Source organism: Sapajus apella, unplaced genomic scaffold (genome assembly GCF_009761245.1).
Source record: "Sapajus apella isolate SASKATOON/1434 unplaced genomic scaffold, GSC_monkey_1.0 scaffold47, whole genome shotgun sequence".
NCBI classification, from domain to species: domain Eukaryota; kingdom Metazoa; phylum Chordata; class Mammalia; order Primates; family Cebidae; genus Sapajus; species Sapajus apella.
In genome coordinates, this window is record NW_022436987.1 from 15,644,222 (window position 1) to 15,665,717 (window position 21,496).

Consider the following 21,496-nt stretch of genomic DNA (forward strand, 5'->3'; position numbering starts at 1 on the left):
CTCCATCCCCCTATCACCTATATCTGGCATTTCTCCCCATGTTATCCCTCCCCAACTTCTCTACCCCCTGCTGTCCCTCCCCTATTCCCCGCCAGCAGATGCCAGTGTGTGATGCTCCCCTCCCTGTGTCCACATGTTATCATTGTTCAACACCTGCCTATGAGTGAGAACATACGGTGTTTGGTTTTCTGTTCTTGTGTCAGTTTGCTGAGAATGATGGTTTCCAGATTCATCCACGTCCCTACAAAGGACATAAACTCATCGTTTTTTATGGCTGCATAGTATTCCATGGTGTATTACGTGCCACATTTTCCTTGACCAGTCTATTGTTGATGGGCATTTGGGTTGGTTCCAGGTCTTTGCTATTGTAAACAGTGCCGCAATAAACATACATATGCATGTGTCTTTATAATAGAGCAATTTATAATCCTTTGGATATATAACCAGTAATGGGATTGTTGGGTCAAATAGAATTTCTATTGCTAGGTCCTTGAGGAATCGCCACACTGTCTTCCACAATGGTTGAACTAATTTACACTCCCACCAGCAGTGTAAAAGTGTTCCTAGTTCTCCACATCCTCTCCAGCATCCGTTGTCCCCAGATTTTAAATGATTGCTGTTCTAACTGGCATGAGATGGTATCTCAATGTGGTTTCATGTGGTTTTGATTTGCATTTCTCTAATGACCAGTGATGATGAGCATTTTTTCATATGTTTGTTGGCCTCATAAATGTTTTCTTTTGAAAAGTGTCTGTTCATATCCTTCACCCACTTTTGAATGGGTTTGTTTTTTTCTTGTAAATCTGTTTTAGTTCTTTGTAGATTCTGAATATTAGCCATTTGTCTGGTAAACAAGCAATGGGGAAAGGAGTCCCTGTTTAATAAATGGTATTGGGAAAGCTGGCTAGCCATGCACAGAAAGCAGAAACTGGACCCCTTCCTGACACCTTACACTAAAATTAACTCCAGATGGATTAAAGACTTAAACATAAGACCTAACACCATAAAAGCCCTAGAAGAAAACCTCGGCAAAACCATTCAGGACATAGGCATAGGCAAGGACTTCATGACTAAAACACCAAAAGCGTTGGCAACAAAAGTCAAAATAGACAAATGGGACCTAATTAAACTCCAGAGCTTTTGTACAGCGAAAGAAACAATCATTAGAGTGAACTGGCAACCAACAGAATTGGAAAAAATTTTTTTCAATCTACCTATCAGAAAAAGAGTTAGTGATTTTTATCCCATTGTATAGGTCAGGCAATTGGACTCAAGGAGATTAAGGAAGTTGCCAACCTCATAAAGCCCATGAGTAATGGAAATGGGATTTAGACCCAGGTCTTTATGATTTCAAAGTCTTTGCTCATTCATTTAACAAATACTCATTAAGAGCTTACCCTGTGTTTCCAAACTTACCACTGTGTTGATTAAGGAGACATGATATTTAACTATATCAAGTACTACCAGGAGACAGAATTTGTCTTTTTCTGGGTTTCCAGCTTCAAAGAATAGGTGATCCCAGTGGAAACATCAAAAGGGGATGGCAGTTTCACACAGCCCATCTTCCTAGAGAGCAAGGCGGTTCTTCTTGCTCCCTAGTAGGAGTGGCCTCCTTGAATGGCTCTTTACAAAGATGCTTTCCATGGGGCAGCTTTCAAAACTCATCTTCTCCTTAGAATTCTGGATGCCAGGCAGTGCTTCTGGCCATCCTTTTATGAGATGAAATGGCTGGAGTAGGAGAAATATGTCAGTGTTTCATTACAGACATTACCTCTTGATCAATTCAACACTACAGAAATCTCCCTGAAAAAGAAGCAGCCACTTCTCAGGTGAGCGTCAGCATAGCTCCAGGCTTTGATATTTATCCTGTAGAAGCTGCCTCATGGATTCAACAACCACATTTGCTGAATTGCTCCAGAACAAAAAATGTCGGTGATGTGTTTTCAGGTTAAAATAACATTCTCTATTTTAAATATTATTATGTTGCTTTATAGGCAAAGTAAAAGCAAAAGCTCCTCACTTGCCAAATCTAATTTCTGGACCCCAGTGGATCCTTGTGGATAGTGCAAAAAAAGTGGTGCTGATTAAATAGCAGAGGGTGGAATCACTTGCCTGGTGCCTGGTACATAATCCTCTAGCATTAGGTAATTCCTGTCTGAGACACAGAACACAAGCTGGGGATTTCTTCACTTCAAAACAGCATCCATTTGAGAAAAGCTGGCCAGTAGTGATAGGCTTATCTGAATCTTCTGATTGTCATAGATTTTCATTATCAAGATGGTCGACTACTCACTCAATTTCCCTTTGATGCATTCTAAGCTGATTATGCTGTTACAATTTCAGAGGGTGAAAAATAAAAAAAATGAGCCCAGGTGAACCAAAATAGGATGTGCTTCAGGGGTTGAGTGTTCTGACAGTTTCTAAATCATTGAGACCTTAGGGAAACTTCTCATTCCAAAGCCTTTCACAGAAGCTAAGGCTCTCCTGTTTCTGTTTCTCTGTCTGTCTCTGTCTGGTGAACTTGGATTTGAAAACTTTCCCTTACCTGGACATCACTGTCTCCTTTAACAGCTGAGCTGTCACTGGGAAGTGAAATTGATTACAACTTTTAAAAAATTCCACAGCTGTTTTTTGTACCTCAGCTGCTTCCCATAATTCCGCAGATGGTAAACATATGTTTATAGGCACATTGAAAAAGAAGATATATTGGATTCCTCCCATCTTTAATTCTTATTTTTCCTTTCATGCAGAAAGTGAAAGTCACAGAACTGGGGTAATCTCACACATTTGAAGATTAATATTTCTGTGCATTAAGACTTTGGAAACAGCAGGGCAGCTAATGATATGCTAATGAGCTGACAGTTTTTATTGATCATAATGAAAGTCGACAAGTGTCTTTCTTGGCTGTTTTGCATGCCGGAATATTTTATTAACGTCTTCAGGGCAGAAGTACATGATTGGTTGCATTTTGAAAACCCTCCCTGTGAGTTTCCCAGGTCTTACTTTTTGTTAGCCTGTTGCCAAGGCTTGGAGTCCCTGCCAGTTTATAAACAGAATACATCTTCATCCATATATTTACATGCCCTGCAGGAAACTCTCCCACCCCTTTTTACTTTCTCTTTCAAAGCAATTTGTTTCAGTATTTTAGCATACAAAAAAAATAGAGCCATTTTCTTCAATGTAAACAGAGATCTGCAGGGAAATAAGAGCATTAAAAAAGAATTAGCATTTGTTTGGTGGTGAAGCTGCTTTCATTTGTATCAGAAAGCTCTGCATGTTTAGAAGAGCTTGCCTAATCTTAGTTATTTCATACACAAGAGGGACCTAATTGGATAATTTTCTAATTTTTTAAATTGCATCTTTCTATATTTCTTAATGCAAAATGAGAAATGTTCTAGGAACGATGGAAATAATGGGCATTATTTAGTTTCCTAAACATTAAAATCCATAATATACAGTGTACCTGGTGCAAATTTATTTTTCAGTGCATGGGGAGCTGACTGCAGAAGGCACAGGGTGGCAACAGGTGGATTAAACAAAAGCAAAAAAAAAATCCATTTTTTTGTCTTCCATCAGTACTAATAGTTGCAGAGCCCAAAATTAATAAGCTTTTATTTAGGGATTTATTTAGGTTCTCAGATCAGCTGGGGTTTATCATTACACTAACAATAAGAAAATGGATTGTTTAGCAAATTAATAGTGTAAATAAGATGGGGGGTGGATATTAGGCTACCTAAAAAGACCTCTGCTTTCTATCACTGAAAAACTGTTTTAGCAAATTATTAGCATCTAATGCAAATACTTAAATAATTAGTTTTGCATGTTTGATTAGTATCTATTAAGACAATTAAGACAAAACCTCATTTTGCTAACAGGACCTCTTTGTGGCAACGTATTGTTAGTTCATGTTAAGGGGCTCCCTTAAATGATATATTTTTACCTACAGCATATTGTAGTGACTGGTTTTAGAGTGTAAATCAAAAAGTGTCTGGATCTGTCTCTAGCTAACTATAAACAAGTCTCAATCAATTGAGGAAGTTTTTTTTGCCAAGGTTAAGGATGCACCCATGATACAACCTCAGGAGATCCTGAGGACATGTGCCCAAGGTCACCGGTGAGGGTATACCTTGCTTTTATACATCTTAGGGAGACAGAATACTTTCATCAATGCATGTAAGATTTACATTGGTTTGACCTGGAAGAGTGGAACAACTAGAAGGGTGGGGACTTCTAGGTCCTAGGTAGATTTAAAATTTTTTTGTTTGGCTATTAGTTGAAAGAATTATCAGTAGTAAGGAATGTCTGGGTTCTGATAAGGGGTTGTGGAGAAGGAGGTTTTATCATGCAGATAAAGCCTCTAAGTAGCAGGCTTTAGAGAGAATATATTGTAAATGTTTCCTGTTAGACTTAAGGTCTGTGTTGATGTTAATGCTGGAGGGATAGAATGAAGCGTGTCCAATCCCCTCTTCCATCACAGCCTGAACTAGATTTCCAGATAAACTGTGGAATGCCCTTGCCCAAGAGGAAGGGCTCATTCAGATGGTTGTGGGCCTCAGAGCTTCATTTTTGGCTTGCAAGAGTTAGTAGCCCTGTAGTATATAGCCTAAGATTAAGGTATCCTTTAGAAAAGCTACTTAGAGTATCAAAGCCCTAAATTTCTCATAGGTCAAATGCCAGGTGATCTGGTCCTAGATAAGTAGTTCTTACAGAAAGTATCAAAATGACTTCAGAAAGTTTTCAAATAGCTATGATTGTTCTTTTAATCTCTTCCAAAATTCTGATATGTACCTTAAATTAAAAACGAATGCCAAAAAAAAAAAAAAAAAAAAAAACTAATACCCTACATGATCTTCATAGGTTCTAACTGTGCTCAATATTATGTGGTTCAATATTGTATAATTTTCAACAATTTGATGCTTTAAAATATTTATTGTGTTTACTATGTAAAATCTACTACAATAGTAACTCCAGGGGATACTAAGATGAAAATGTATCATTTTTGCCTTCACAGTGTTTATAATATAATCTAGTAATTCTGTTGGTTTTTATTCAGTTCCAAATCAGTGAGATTTTACCCTATTTATATATGAGTTGGATGCAATAATTTTAACCATTGTGAACTTTTAGTGAGTAAACCCTCTTGTTCCAAAAGGAGCAAATGATTAGAATAGAGCAGAAAGGGTCCTTTTACCAGTCATCAGAATCATCTGGAAGAGGTTTTTTTTTTTTTTTTTTTTTTTTTTTTTTTTTTTAAATGAAGATTTCTGGGCCCACTCCAACTCTTCTGAAACAGTATCCTTTGGGTTGATACAAGAAGCTGAATGTTAAGCAGATACTGAAGGTGATTCTCCAGGAACATGAAGTTTAAGAAACACTGCCAAGATGAATAATATGAAATAGAGCATATGTCTGCAAAAATGAGATCAAATGAGGTCAGCTAATACAGGGCCAGCTAGAGTTGTGTTTTTCAGTTAAATGTAGATACATTTAGAGTTAAACGAGGAGAAATAATAAAAATTTTACCTTTTATACCTTATCTGCTTTGGGAGAAGTTGTAGTGCTTGAAGGCACATTTTCATCTGTGGAAATCCTCACAGATGATTTTTTTTTTTTTTTTTTTTTTGTGAGAGAAATAAAGCTGAGTTCCTTTATGGTTTTATACATTATAAAATCCCTTTTGTAGTTCTCTGAAGAAAACTACATGCTTAGCAAATGTTTCTTTTATCAGCAAATGTCCTGGCAGTAAATTGTCCATATAGCAATTTAATGCCAGACCTTCTGGTTCTTATTCTGGGGAAGGTGCTGGGATATACATAAATGTGTGTGGTCACATGCATACACACACATGCACTCAGGCGTCTTTAGATTGTAAGTGGTATCTGTAGTGTATCGCCACTTTTCTTTTAATCCAGCATTGACTTACAACCATTCAAATAGATTAACATTCTCGTCTTGATTCATTTGGCAAGAACAAATTTTCATGCCAGTTTGTGGGCTCACCTCTATGACCTTTCTTCTTAAAAAAATACCAAATGCTTTGGGTTTTTGTGTTAATGAGCATTGGGAAGCTGTCAGCTTTTATTCTGTTTTTTGTTCAAGTCAACATTATTGACCTTCACCTAATGATCTATGTAGCATACACACACAGGTGCCAGAGATTAAAAGTGGAAAGACAAAAGTAAGGAGAGATACAGATAGAGGGAAGGTGTGAGGGCAGGTGATTTGTAATTCATGATGTCACTAAAATTAGTAAAGTCACTTGGAAAGGAAAAGGAAAACTGCTGTGTGCTGTATTTTCTTTCTATAGGATTAAGTGGGATAAGGTATCATTTTAAAATGAATTTTCAATTTGTTTTTGGAGAGGTATTTAACACTATGACACATATGCTCCAGGTTTCTGAGTACCCTTTCCATAGATGATAAAAATAATCCAGGGTCTTCTGATGAATAGGTATGGATCCGCCCTTTTTCTGGTACATATGCTTCCAGTAATTCCATATCACCTAGGGTAACCAGCTGTCCTGGTTTGCCTAGGAGCCTGTTTTAGTGCTGAAGTTTTCCATGTTCCAGGAAATCCATAAGATAGAAATCTACAGTTTTGTCTGTTCAGATTCTTTTTTTTTAAAATTATTATTTGAAAACTAATGAGCATAGATATCTAAAATGTGACAATTTCAGTTTGGAGGCCTGTTTCATTGACCTAGAACATGAATGCTGGGTGGATTTTTAGCTTTTTTATCTAGCACTCCCTTTCCAAGTGAAGCAACTGGGGCTCATAGAAGGTGGCTAACTTATTGCTAAGTCTACCTAGTTAGCTAGAGACAGATCCAGAACTTGAACCCAGGTTCTCTGACTTCTAATCCATGCTTGTCTCAAATTGCTATGTGTGCTTGAAGGTATGCTATCCTCTCAAAGGAGTTAATTTGTTTTGAAATACTGAGTAACTTCATCTGAGAGAGAAGCTAATTCATTTAGATTGTGCTCCATTAATTGCTCCCTGGTATTCCTCTGCAAGAGATTATGAATTAATATTGAGGAATAGTGGCAGAAACTTCTTCCCCATAGTGAAACTGTCTTTTCTCATAATCACAAACACTGCATCATCCTTGAAGAGAAAGAGGTTAATAAACATACATAATTCTGTGGAAGAGGTGCTATGATCCTGGTATTTCTATTAATATTTCCAATTAATATTTTTTCTTGAAATAATAAGCCAAAAACAGCATTCTGCTGTTTAGAAGATGAGCACATAAATGTTAGATGCTACTCCCTCTGAAATACTTGCAGCACTATCTTAAGCCTATATTTTATTTATAGATTAAGCTCAATATTCTGAACCAGCTTGCACATCTTCCATCTGTTTTGTAATATCTCTGCCATCAAATCAGAAAAAAACCCTAACAACAGAATCTTGAAATTCAACTTGAAAAATTCAAAAGCCAAGTCAATATTTTCATTGAGAGATGACAGCCCTGATGACTTTCTTAAATTTGGGCTATTCTTCCAGACTGAATTACAGAATTAAAAGACAACCTTTTACTCTTGACTTAAGATTCATCAAGAAAGACTTAAATGTTACTCAATTAGTTGAGGAACAAAGATTGTTATGGAATTTTCCCAATGTCTAATTTTATTTCCTTGGCTAAATCAGTAGAAAAATTTTAGCCTAATATATTTCTATTATATTTCTTTCCACTTTAAAAATTCTGTAAATCAGCAGCATTAAATGATCCAGGATGATTAGGGCATTAAAGAGAATTTTTATTGAATCAATACTTTTTACTGATGTATCTTTGGTACTACAATATATAATTGGCATTAACTAGTGGTAACTAATTGTAGCTTTCTCCACATAAATGTACAATTCAAGATTCCTAAAGCAGGATGCTTTAGAGTAGTTTAGTATGTACTAAGGGCAACTCAACCTTTGAATGAATCATTTTTGTTGAAAAATAATCTGACCTGCCAAGAATACGTGATTGTATAGGGACCATAGCTGGTGACTGTAATCTTGATTGCCACCTGTCTTTTCTATTATCAAGGGGATCATCCAAGATGGGAAGATCATCTTTATGCCAAATGGATATATAACACAGTGTCCAAATCTAAATCGCAGTAAGTAGCAACTTAAAGCATTTTGATATATTATATAACTTGTTGATCATATCAGAGAAACACATCTGGAAAGACAGACACAAATTGTTTATAGTGTTGACTTCTGAGATGCTGGGGATAGTGAAAGAGAACGTATTATCTATATTATATAATTCTGTGTCTTTAAAAAATATGTATCATTTATTGTCTTAGTCAGTTCTCATACTGCTGATAAAGACGTACCTGAGACTGGGTAATTTGTGAAAGAAAGAGGTTTAATTGACTCACAGTTCCACATTGCTGGGGAGGCCTCGCAATCATGGTGGAAGGCAAAACAGGAGCAAAGTCACATCTTACATGGTGGCAGGCAAAGAGAATGAGAGCCAAGTGAAAGGGGAAACCCCTTATAAAACCATCAGATCTTGTGAGACTTATTCACTAACATGAGAATAGTATGGGAGTAACCACCCTCATGATTCAATTATCTCCCATTGGGTCCCTCCCAGATGTAGGAATTATGGGAGCTACAATTCAAGATGAGATTTGAGTGGGGATGCAGCCAACCTATATCATTTACTGAATTAAAATTTGAAAAGAAGAGGGTTACATTAGCATGTTCTACAGGTGGATATAGAAAGATATGTTTAATATAATATATATTTTTAAAAACCTATTATTTAAAATCCTTGACCTGCATGAGAGTTTACTTTTTCTTCTGTGATAGTTCACAGTTTTTCAGTTGCCTCTCTATAGAAATGAGAGTTTAATTTTAACTTTAAAATGTCATGTTGCCTTATTTTCTTAGTTAACAGTGCCTTTTTCCTGTTCTTTTTTTTGCTTATTAAAGTAGGAAAAGATCCAGACCTGAAATCTTCTGTGATTTCACTCAAATTTTGAAGCAATATTAACCAAAAAGCCCCCCAAAACTCTTCTACATAGTCACATATCTACTGTTTTAAAATTTTATTTCTCATATTAGCACAATATAAATATATATTTTATATTTTCTTTATTGAGCTTGCCCAACCTGCAGTGATTTCTTAAGCCTGGTGCAAGGAATAATGGATTTACAAGAGCTTTTGGCCAAGATGACTGCAAAAGTAGGTATCGAAATTTCACATGTGATGTTTCATTTCTTTTTCTGTCCTATCTGGAATTTGGAGTGATATGTTATAATGGAAACATTTTTAGCCTTGGCATCTGCTATATGTTACTACAAAAATGGTTTATTCTTACTCAAAATAGGACTACCAATAGTAAACATAACCATTCCTGTCTTTGGTGCTATTAAGCTGTATCATAATGTTTACTTGAAAAATGTTTGGAAGCAAGAGGCAATATGTATCACTGTAGATTCCACGGGAGTGGAAAAGGAATTTGCCCAATGGCTATTAACGTAGTAACACTGTAAGATGATCTATGGTCAGAGCCAGTGCTCTTAAAAGCTAATGCATTTCGGATGTAAGAATAATTGCAAATAATCAGATGGGGCAAAATGGCTCTTGTTAGGAACAGATTACTGTCAAAGGAAGGCATTATATTACATTTTTAATGTATAATTCATTTCAAGGCTGGTCCTGAATTAAACAGCAAAGGAGGCAAATTTGCCTTTCAACACCTTTGGTTTTATAACTCTGCACCTTTTCCTCCTCTCCATTCCATCATCCACTTAACAAGCATCTTTTGAGGATCTGCTGTTTGCTGTGCACTGTGTTAGGCACAAAGAGGCAATGGTGAGCAAGATATGCTTTCTACCCTAGATATGTTCATATTGAGTGGCAGAGCCAAATGTGTAAATAACTAAGGCCTTTAATATATATATTCATAAAGTGTATATTCATAATAGAAAGCCCTGAGCCTTGTTGAAAAAGACACTGAAAAAATAGAAAATGTGGCTAATGCTGTTGTTATGATACCGATCAGTCATGGACATGAGTTCCGGCCTAGGGCGAAGAAAGAATTAGGTTGGGCCTAAGAGACGTTATACCCTGCATAAGGAAGAATTTTAATAACAGTGAAAATGATACATTAATCCTATTATACCTGCGGCTAAGATTGCTCCCTACCATCAGCCATGGCATGTACAAAAAAATTGGTGGGTTGGTAAGTGTTTGGGAGATAAGGCTATATTTTGGACCATAGACTGTGCTGCTGAAGACAATGTTTCTATTTCAAACTGGGTTTTTGGCCAAGTCAAGCCCCCTTTTGTCTGGAAAGGAGAGATGGAAAGCTTTTGTAAGAAAAAGATTGAGACTGAGGTTCAGATCTGAAGCATTAGCTTTTCACTTCAGAGTACAGTGCGATTGTGAAACACAGGTGATTATTTGCTTTCCCAGCTTGTGTCGTAGAGAGGCTTTTATTTCATATTGTCTGAAGCAGCTTGATCTCAATACTGTTAATTATATTTTAGCATGCTACCAAATTTTTGGAACAAGAAACGTGCCACTGAGTCTCAGGTGATTGCGGTTCTTCATTTTCCAGCTTTGAGGACATTATTTGCTCTCATTCTTTTCTCATTGTAGAGAATGTCATTTTTCTCTTTAGCCACACATCATCTAGGAGCCACTTAGAGCTCTATTCTCAAAACATTATTATGTAAAATGGGCATTTGTGAGGCAGAAGATATTTAATTGTGGGCAATTGCAAGCAGAAAATGGTATAATCCACCTTCTAAGCCTCCTTCTGGCACTTTGGCAGATTTGTAAGTCTGTTCCTTCCAAACTGTGTATAGAATTACAATTTGAAAACTAACTACCTCCATTTTTGCTGCCTAATTTGAAATCGATGATCATCTAGCATAAGTGTTGGCAAACTTTTTCCATAAGGGACCAGCTAGCAAATTTTGGGCCTTGCAAGCCAAGAGGCAAAATCAAGGATATTATGCATAGACTTAGTTCATTTAAGTATAATCATTTAAATTATAACTGTTGAAAACTGTAAAAACCATTCTTAGGTTAGAGGACGTACATAAGTAGTGGGCTAGATTTGATCCACTGACCTTTAGATCAACAGTTTGTCAACTGTTGATCTAAAAGAATCTGAAAAGTCAGTAATACAAGCATTTACTGTGTATTAGTTATAATGCTTAAGCTTTTATATCCACTGTCACTTTAATCTTTACCACAATCCTTTGAGATTGCTTTATTTATTAGTCTGCTTTACAGATGAGTTAATTAAGGTCCAGGAAGGTCTGATACTTTTCCTAACAGAGTAAATAACAGAGCTGGGACCTGAACTCAGGTAGTTAGATCCTGAAAGTTGAATCATGACTAAGAAAGTTTATGGTTTGACAAGAGAGGGTTAGGAAGAGAGATAGAAGATATAAATAGGGAGTAATATTAATTACTCTTTCTAACCCTCTCCATCCACTGGCAGAAGGATGGAGATATTACCAAGAATGAGCAAATAAAAAGAGAGGAAAAGAGAAATGAATGTTTGATCATTTTATTGAGCTGAACTAAAGTTTTCAGCTGTTGAGAATGAAATGTGTGAACATAGAACTTATAGTAAATTTTCAAAAAGGAAGGTTATGGCAAGAGCAAGGTCTCTTTTTTATTGTACTATTTTATTATTATTTTTTAAGAACAAGGTCTCTTAATGCACCCTTCTGGCTGTGAGCTGCTTGTTTTCCTTGGAAATATGTAAAAATTCTTTGACATTATCTATGTAAGTATTTTCAGACCAGACAGATTGCTCAGAGTCACACTGCGACACTTAGGATAGGCCAGGTGAAGTCTCAGGAAAGGACTCTTCAAGGATTTTCAAGGAAGTTTTTTTTTTTTCCTTCTATCTGGTGCCAAGGTCTGAACATGAAACCTTGCTTTCTGTGCCTTGTACAAGCCTCCTTCGTTTCGTTCAATCTAAGACTGAGGGTATCAGATGTTAGTGCCAAACCTTTATAGAAGAGTTTCCTTTAAGATACTCATCTTGGGAAGATACTGTTCCCCAACTCTGCCCTGCTATATCCTGTGTAGCCATCAGGGTGGAAGCTCAAGGGCTCTGCATTTCATTAGAAATCTTCAGGATTGTTGTCTTGGGTGTTCACTTATTTCCTGGAAGCCCTGCAGTCACTTTGTTTTGGCCTCTGTGACTTTCTTCCTTTTATATTAGCTCTGTGACAATTTTCAAAAGTTTTAATTTATATATCAAATACAGCAGTTTAGTTGGTTCAGGTTATGTGGTCTGCCATTGGTGGAGGCAGAAGTGTAACTCACCCTTTTGGCAGATGGAAGGAGGTGGAGACTGGAGATGTTAGACAAACTTGAATGTGGTTCCCAGATGCAAAGAGAATGCTATGACACTAAATTTATCTGGGCCGAGTCTTTATCTTTAGTTAAATAGGCCTATTGTGGCAGAATTTAGTTAATGGGGTTTGAGCTAAGCTTTAGAGGTTTGATTTGAGTTGTCCAGCAGTTCTGATTAAGATGAGTATACAGTCATGTAGGTCATAGTAGAGATAGAGAATGGGCTTTGAAGTCAGGCTGATATGATTCTGAGTCTCTATTTTATCATTTTCTTGGATGTTTGTAGCCTTGAATAAGGCTCAGCATCTGTTTTCCCATATGTAAAATGGTGGCAATTATTCCTGCTCTTGTAAAGATTCTGTGAGCCCAGGCAAATGAGTTTTGCTGCATGCCACAGAAATGCCATTCAATAGGTGGTGGCTGCTGCTATTTATACTCTTAAACCTAGAAAATATAGACAACCATGGTGGGATGATGGTTCCTTAGAGAAAATGGTCCCTAAGAAAATGTACATCTTCCCCAGTGACTTGAAATCAGTAAATCTGGCAGAGCCTGTGCATTGCTGGCAAGACCCTAGCCTAGGAGTTCTGGAAAACAGCAGGAAATCCTTCCTTTTGGGTCAAGGTGGAAGTCCTAGAGTCCTTCCAGAGAGGAAGCTCAGTGTATAAGCTGGATAAAAATTGGTAGCCAAAGTAAGATCAAACCAAATAGATGTAGATACCAGATCAGCCCAGGGGTCTGTGTAGGAGGGCTTATTGTTCCTTTTCCCCTTTTAGGGTTAGGGATGCTTGCAAATGATGGTGCCCTTGCTTGATGCAGGACAGATCATGAGAGCAGCCTGCACTCACATTCAGGTGACAGAGGTCAGGCTAGTTAAGAGCTCTCTTGAGGAATTCTGGCATTTTGGCATAACTATATTTTTTTAAGGCAGAGAAGAAATGGGGCTGCTATCTCAAGTAGTATCCCCCCCTTTTTTTTTGTTCTCTGACATCTCCCTTAGTGATCTACAAGTGTCAGCCACTCCCCTATATTACTCTGAATGTTCTCTCAGGTAGTTTAGATATTGTGGGAACTACCTACCTGCTGGGTACATTGTGATAGGATCAGGCTCTGTCCTGCTATCAGATCCCACCTGCACTGTAATCCCATTCTGACTTCAAGCTCAGAAAAAAGATATACTGAAGACTGGAACTTTCTTGGTTACTTCTGCTTAAATCTTTGACAAATCTATGTATGCAAATCAAGCCACATTTGGAGTGGCATTTAAGCTTGTAACGTCTTTACTTCTGAGACTTTCATTGTTTGAGGAATTCAATAATGATTTTTCAATTAAGCTTAAATGTTTAACAATGGAAGTTTCCTTTTCCCTTTCATATAGCAAATGCCAAATAAATGATATTTCAAAGAAAAGAAGCAATTCACCACATGACCAATGCACTTAGATCTGTTCATTGACCTCCAATGATGAAAAAGGCCTTGCTGTCTATTTTTCATTGTGTAGAGTTAGAAATAAATGAATTGGTTCATGGTTGCTTAGATAAATGCATAAACAAAAGGAAAACAGAATAGAGATGTAGAGTTGATACCATATCTATTTTGAATCTGCAGACATTCTTAGAGAAAGTGGCAGGTAGTATAGAAATAGCTTTTGAAAATAAATGTGTATAAATTCAGCATGCTGATACCAATGACAGAAAGTGTATTTCATTTTTTGATTCAGAGTTGTCTCCTTTATTGCTGTTTTGGGATTTAGCAGGGACAAAAGGGAAGGCAAGAGGGTACATTAAGTATCTTTGAAAAATTAGCTTTTTGCCGTAACATCCCTTTGCCTTTGTGTCTATTTGATGTGCTCTTATTATTACATAGAATAGGGCTTTTCAATGTTGTCAGGAAAGGCTAAAAATATTAAAAATAAGATGACATTCAGAAGGAAAACAAAATCAGTCTTGAGAATAGCTTTCATTATATTAATAATGACATTTTCCTTGGAATCGAGTTTTGTAGGTGAGCATAGCTCAGCTTCGTGGGACAGTGCTAGAAATTGCCACTATGGCCCTTACGCAAGCTCCTGGATTTTAAGAAAGCTCAGATAGATATAGAATTGCCTTTTGGGTCATTTACTCTTTAAGAAGTTCCCTTATTGGAATGACAGAGACACCAGAGTTGTTTCAGGTTTTCAGAGTAAGGCAGGTATGGGTCCTCTCACAAAGGTACACAGTTCAGAGACCCTTTTAGGAGGAATGCAGATCTGGTTCAACTCTGTAGTTCAAGCCAAGGTCATATATCTGTTACTACCTTATGTAGGAATTACTGGGGTTTTAGAAATGAAGTAAAGATAAGTGATAAATTGTTACTTTCTTTTTGTTGAGGTTTCACATCTGTAGATTCAACCAGCCGTGGACCAACAATCTTCAAAAAAAAAATTCCAAAAAGTTACAGAAAGCAAAACTCGAATTTTCCATGTACCGAGTACTGCATTGAATCCATGTGAATGAATTGATGTCTAGACATTGTATTAGGTATTATAAGTTATGTAGGGATGATTTAAACTATATAGGAGAATGTGAGTATGTTATGAGCAAGGCATGCTATTTTATATAAAGGCCTTGAACATTTTCAGATTTTGGTATCTGCAAGTAGCCAAATCATATGCCATCATCCCTCAGTATCCAAGACTATCACCAAACTCAAAAGTGTATTTTTATCTGTTTCCTAAAGCATTCCCAAAGAACTTAATTATCATAGATTCTATAAACTCTATGATTAGGCTAGAGTTTTGTTTAATTAATTAATTAATTAATTAATTGAGATGGAGTATAGCTCTGTTACCCAGGCTGGAGTGCAATGGCACAATCTTGGCTTACTGCAATCTCCACCTCCTGGGTTCAAGTAATTCTCATGTCTCAGCCTATAGAGTAGCTGGGATTACAGGCACACGCCACCACACTTGGCTATTTTTTTTGTGTGTGTGTTTTTAGTAGAAACAGGGTTTTGCCATGTTGGCCAGGCTGGTCTCCAACTCCTGACCTTGGGTGATGTGCCCGTCTTGGCCTCCCAAAGTGCTAGGATTATAGGCATGAGCCACTATGCCTGGCCTTGGCTAGAGTTTTAAATGAAACATAAATTTCTAGAAGATCATGCCTATTAGAAAATGTAATAGGAAGCTGATATTTCAGGCAGAGTCAACTCTTAGTTCTTTAGGGGCTGCCCATGGTGCATGGTGGTTGGTCTAAGATCCTATTTGTTGTTTTTTCTGCTCTTTGCTATCACCCACAAAAGGCAGACAGGGGCAAATTTTCTTGAGAAATCCCAAAAGCTTGGAAGAAGAGGATGGAATACATGACAAAAGCAAAGGTTAGAATTACATGTGGATTTCATTTCCAGAGGGTAGTTCTGGTATGAGTAATTCAGAGGAATGTGTATGAAACGGAACCATAGTTAATGTGGAAAGACGGTGGAAGTCATTCCTTAGGTTCATCTATTATATCTAAAGTAGTGGCTCAAAATAATCCTAGTTAGATCAAAGGTTCAATCGATTTCCTGTATGGGGAAAGTACTCAAGACATGAAAGTATAAGCATGATTGAGAAGGAAAAGAGAAACTCAGATAATTTTCTGGGAAATGATATTTGGTATTTTTGTTTGTTTGTTTTTTTGAGACAGAGTCTCACTCTGTTGCCAGAGTGGGGTGCAGCAGCACAATTTCAGCTCACTGCACCCTTTGCCTCCTGGGTTCAAGCAATTCTCCTGCCTCAGCCTCCTGAGTAGGTAGGACTACAGGCATGGACCACCATGCCCAGCTAATTTTTGTATTTTTTAGTAGAGTTGAGGTTTCACCATGTTGGCCAGGATGGTCTCAATCTCTTGACCTCATGATCTGCCTGCTTCGGCCTCCCAAAGTGCTGGGATTACAGGTGTGAGCCACTGCGCCTGGCCGATATTTGGTTTTTAATCCTGGTGGTGTCTATGAAAAGAAAGGAAGGGGAGAGTAATATCACTGTTGGGTGAGTCACTCTGTTGCATGGATGTGACAGTAGACAGATCATATCAAAGTGCTGTATTTAAGGTTTTTTTGCACCATGTTTTTGAAGGTAAACTGGAGTAGGCTGTATGAAAAGCAATCAGAAGAGAGGCTTGGAATGATATCAAGAGGAGTGGTTACGCGAACCTGGTGGTGCCAGGTGTGGTCGGGAGGACAGGATAACCTCAAATGGTGAGGATTAGGTTTGTCAGGATGGGTTACGATGAAAAGCTAGATATGGCAGGAAAAAGAAAAAAAAAGATTTCACAGCCAAAACCAAGAAAAATGTTTCAAACACTGAGAGCTAACTGAAAAAAATGGCCTTCCTTGGAAGATAAATGTTCCTCCACTGGAGATGTGCAAAGGCTAGATAATCACTTGAAGTTTCTTATGAGGATATTCAAGCTTTATAATCCCTTTCCAGCGGGAAAGTCTAAGACTCTGTGATTATTGACAATACTGGGTGGCCTAGAAAAATTAAAAAAAAGGTTATTTTATAAAATTCTGATCTTACCTGGGGGTTTGGTTACTTCTCCTGATCTTCTAAGCACAAAAGTGAATTCCTGGGGCATTCTGTCTCGGCGATCCTCTTACGACTTCTCTTTTTTTCTTGCCCCAGCTCTCCAGAATTTTTCATCAGATAGAACACAGTGACTTCCTAGTTTGTAAACCATGACATTCTAGTTAGTGTGTGAAGAACATAGAGAGGATAGTGGGAGATAAATTTAAGTGCCTCGGAGTTCCTGATTAGATCTCCTGTAAAAATCATAACGAGTCCTTGAGAACAAATTCATTATGAGTGTTTTTGTGTGGGCTTGAACTGAAAGCACACACATTTATGAACACCCATGAGGTTCCTAAGATACATTTTAATGTCTCATTTGGTATTCATTAGACCATGATAGCCAATATGTCTTCAATTTAGAGTGATTCCACCTTGTGGAAAAAAAATAAAAAAACAAAAAACAGATAATGCTAAGAACCAGTGAACTGTTCTGAGCATTTTTTTCACTTCTTGCATGGATTTTTTATTCTTGTTGCTATTAGCATTGTTAGGACGATGCAATTGAAATACAGAAGCTACATTCAGTAACTCTTGTTTGCAGCTAAATTATGCAGAGACAAGACTTAGTCAATTGGAAAACTGTCATTGTGAGAAGACCTGTCAAGTGAGTGGACTGCTCTATCGAGACCAAGACTCTTGGGTAGATGGTGACCATTGCAGGAACTGCACTTGCAAAGTAAGCCTCTTTGTAAATAAATGCAGTAAAAATAGTTTTAAAGGGACAGGTTTGATAATTATAGAGTAACCTGGTTCTTTAATAAATAACGTTAACTCTAAGAATTATTACCTTTTTACCTAGCATCTACTAGTCATATGAGCAATTGTGAAGCAACGCTGGAAAAGGGTCATGTCTTATATGAATACTTGGAAATTAAAATCTGCTTTTCCTGGCCAGCACACTCTAATTTGATTTAATATTTTTGTTAAGTAATACACTGTTTGGAGTTTGAAGGTTGGGATATAGTGGAAAGAAGGGACTCCTTTGATTTTCAGACAACCTAATGGTTAGCCTTATTTACAACCAGAATAACTTTAAAAAGGGAGTTTAATTATTCTCTATGTGTTTTTATTGTCTTTTCCAAAGTGTATCTATCACCTGATTCAGAGAATTGCAAATCATTTTCTCCCTAACTCACTGACTGTCAGGATATCCAGTATCTGTATATCCCTTCATCTGTTTCAGAGAATTATAACAGCTCCCTCCAAAAATTAGTATGGGAACTCTGTCCAGTTGAAATTATTTGATAAATATCTGAAGAATGCCATTGTTTGTCCAGGAAAATACAAAACAGATTGTTAGAGCCTGAGAAATGATTGACAGGGTCTGCAAATGTGTTATTTATATTCTTATAAAAATAGACTTTTTGTTTTCTGCATAATCTGCTTAGCCCACATGGGCAGGTAGGATGAAACCAGTGATGTATTTCAGAAAAGTAATTGAGGTGGTACGGGTCAGTTGGGCTGGAGAAAACACTTTATTTGTGGTCCTGGAGTGGACTGGGAATTCTAATACTGCATCTGTTTCCCTGATGAGGTTTCTGGGATGAAAGTTGAGTGATCTCCACCACAGGAGCTATCAAAGGATACTTCTGAGATTATGTTCCATGTCCTTCCTTCCTCAGAGTGGTGCCGTGGAATGCCGAAGGATGTCGTGTCCCCCTCTCAATTGCTCCCCAGACTCCCTCCCAGTGCACATTGCTGGCCAGTGCTGTAAGGTCTGCCGACGTAAGTACTGACTGAAGGTCGACTATCTGCATTGTGAAATTTATTTATTTTCCCTGCTTTTCTGGACTCAATTGATTGACATTGATGAAATGAAACATTGGCAGTTGATGTAACATTAAATACGTTATAAGAAGAGCCACAATATTTTAATCACTTGCAATATGGCAGATACTTAACTTGGGCTATTTTTTTTTTTTAATCCTCACATAAACTGTGATTACTATTCTTTTGTCATTCTATGTGGAAGGAACTTGTGTTCACAGGGATTAAGTCACTTGTCCAGGGTCAGACAACTGGGTGAGGCTGATCTGTAAATTCACAAATTCAAAGCTCCGTAGGCTTCAGTCCCCTCATTCTAAATGATCAAGTCAAAGGCCAGATTCTGTATTTTTGCTGGATTCTCCTGTTATTAAGTGGCCTTTGTTAGGAACTCCGAGATGAAATTCAGTTAAAATACTGAGGCTGTCATTTAGAACATGTGGTATGTGCTGTATACTGTGCTGGATGCTTTAATTCTGTTAGCTCAGTGAATTCTCACAGCAACCATTTAGGTGGGTATTATTATTATTATCCCTATTTTACAGGAAGCAGAGGCTTAGGGACATTAACTTACCAAGATCACGAGGCTGGTTAGTGGCGGAGACGAGACAGAAAACTAGTTCTGTTGATTACAAAGCCCACAGTCTTTTTACCAATCCGTATGGTCCTCTACAGAAAAGGAGAGTTCTGGTTGGACATGTATACATTATGGGTAATTTCAAGGTCATTTATCTGCCAAAAGAAAAACAAACAATGTCAGTAGCCTTCAAAGCACAGTGGTCTATCATTCTGCCAGAAACAGCATGTCACCTATTATGACACTAAAAGTGGGAATAGCAGTGAAAGTGGGTCGCAGCAGCCCAAATAATTGTTGAACTTTTCAAAAAGAAACTTTGTAATCTTCCTTCTTTTTATGGTTGGCACACTACACCTATTGCTCTGGAGGATGTACTTGGAGTTGGTCTAAAGAGAAGAACTTTCTTATTTCTGTTCTAAGAGTGTTTGGAAGTCATGTCTGGCAATATAGGCAGCTCAAGTGTCTGGATATTGAATTATCATTTGATCCCATGATGGAGAGAGTTGTTAGTAGGTACAGATTATTTGTTTTCATTCTTGATATTCTTCGGCAGAGGAAGAAGTTGAAAAACTATTAGGGGGCCAGGTGCGGTGGCTCACGCTTGTAATCCCAGCACTTTGGGAGGCCGAGGTGGGTGGATCACCTGAGGTCAGGAGTTTGAGACCAGCCTGCCCACATGGCAAAATTCCATCTCTACTAAAAATACAAAAAAAAAAAAAAAAATAGTCAGGTGTGGTGGTGGGTGCCTGTAATTCCAGCTATTTGGGAGGTTGAGCCAGAAGAATCACTTGAACCTGGGAGTCAGAAGTTGCAGTGAGCTGAGATTGTGCCGCTGCACTCCAGCCTGGGTGACAGAGTGAGACTCTGTCTCAAAACAACAACGACAACAAAAACAAACTATTAGGAATGTATTTAAAAATGTGAGATGAGATGTTTTAGTCTATTATTTAGAGTTCCTACACATATCTCTGAATACCATCTCTTGGAAGTTGTTGCTTAGACATGGAAGTAATGAATCTTTCAGTGGGTTTGTTATCTTAACCTTTTGACATTTAAAAAAAATTATAAAAGCACTCTGCTTCTGGCTTAACATTCTGAAAACACAGAGAATGATAAAGATCAAGATAGAAAATTCACCCAAAATACCTCCTCTTAGTAACACTCACTCTTGAAATTTTAGTGGATGTGTCTTCTTTTTTAAACAAAAAAAAACAAAACAAATTATATTTTGTGTGTAGTTGGGGTTGTACTGTGCAGGCAATTTTATATTCCACTCTGTTAACTTACCATTATCACTTAAATGTATTACTGTGTTTTAAAAACTTTTCTACATAAATGTCATTTTCATGAGCTTCATTGTTTCCCATTGGCTGGCTGTTGCGTAACTTATTTTTAACCAGTCCCAAATCACTGATATCTAGATTGTTTCCTACTTTTCAGTATTATAAATTACTCTTCAATAACATGTTTCATATAGAAAACATGTTTTGTATATTTTTACATGTTATATTTCCTTAGGATAGAATTAAGATAGAATTCTTCAGGGTAGAATTACTGGGCCAAAGATGAACATTTTCAAGGCCCTACATACATATAGTTAAGTTGTCCTCTCACTGGTCATGTGTGGGGCAGTCATTTGTCTTTATGCGGATTTGTTTGATAGTTTTAGATTTTGAAAATTATTTCAGAAAAGAATTCAATTTCATTAAAATGTTGATACACACACTAGCTAAAACATCAGTGTGTGTGTGTGTGTGTGTGTGTGTGTGTGTGTGTGTGTGTTTCCTTTGCATGGAATTCATAGCAATTTAGTTAGGTAGCACTAATTTTCTCATAGCTCTGATTGGTAATTTGCTGTGTTCAGAGTTTATTTAATAAAGTGGAAACACAAATAAATTATTAAAACACTATTCTAGAAAAACTTAAAAAGAAATGATACAAGGCATCTTTGGTAATTAAATGGTTGAGGACCTCTGGGCTGGAGGGCTTTCATTTCTTACTAGTTTTTAATAGAGATATGCGTTAGGTGGTTACTGAGTACTGGGGCCTGGAATAATGATGAGGGATCCTTCCCTGCTTTAGAGGAGCACACTTTTGAGGTAGAGACATGGTTTACAGTGTCTGGAACTGTAAGTGCACTAACATTAGGCATGGGTACAGGGCACTGTTGGAGCACAGAGCAATGGCCTGAGAGGGAGATGGAGGATACTGGGGGAAGGCCTGGGATGCTTC

The 21,496-nt window shown here is 37.4% G+C and overlaps 1 protein-coding gene across 2 annotated transcripts in view; it reads left to right on the forward strand.

Annotated features, from left to right (window-relative positions):
- Nucleotides 1-21,496, forward strand: part of NELL1 (neural EGFL like 1) — an 874,275-nt gene that overhangs the window by 209,269 nt on the left and 643,510 nt on the right. For both annotated transcript variants that reach the window (XM_032240986.1, XM_032240987.1), the window contains exons 6-9: nt 8,043-8,115; nt 9,112-9,194; nt 17,465-17,599; nt 18,546-18,648. In XM_032240986.1, the coding sequence (XP_032096877.1) occupies nt 8,043-8,115; nt 9,112-9,194; nt 17,465-17,599; nt 18,546-18,648 (394 nt within the window). The remainder of the gene's footprint in view (nt 1-8,042; nt 8,116-9,111; nt 9,195-17,464; nt 17,600-18,545; nt 18,649-21,496) is intronic.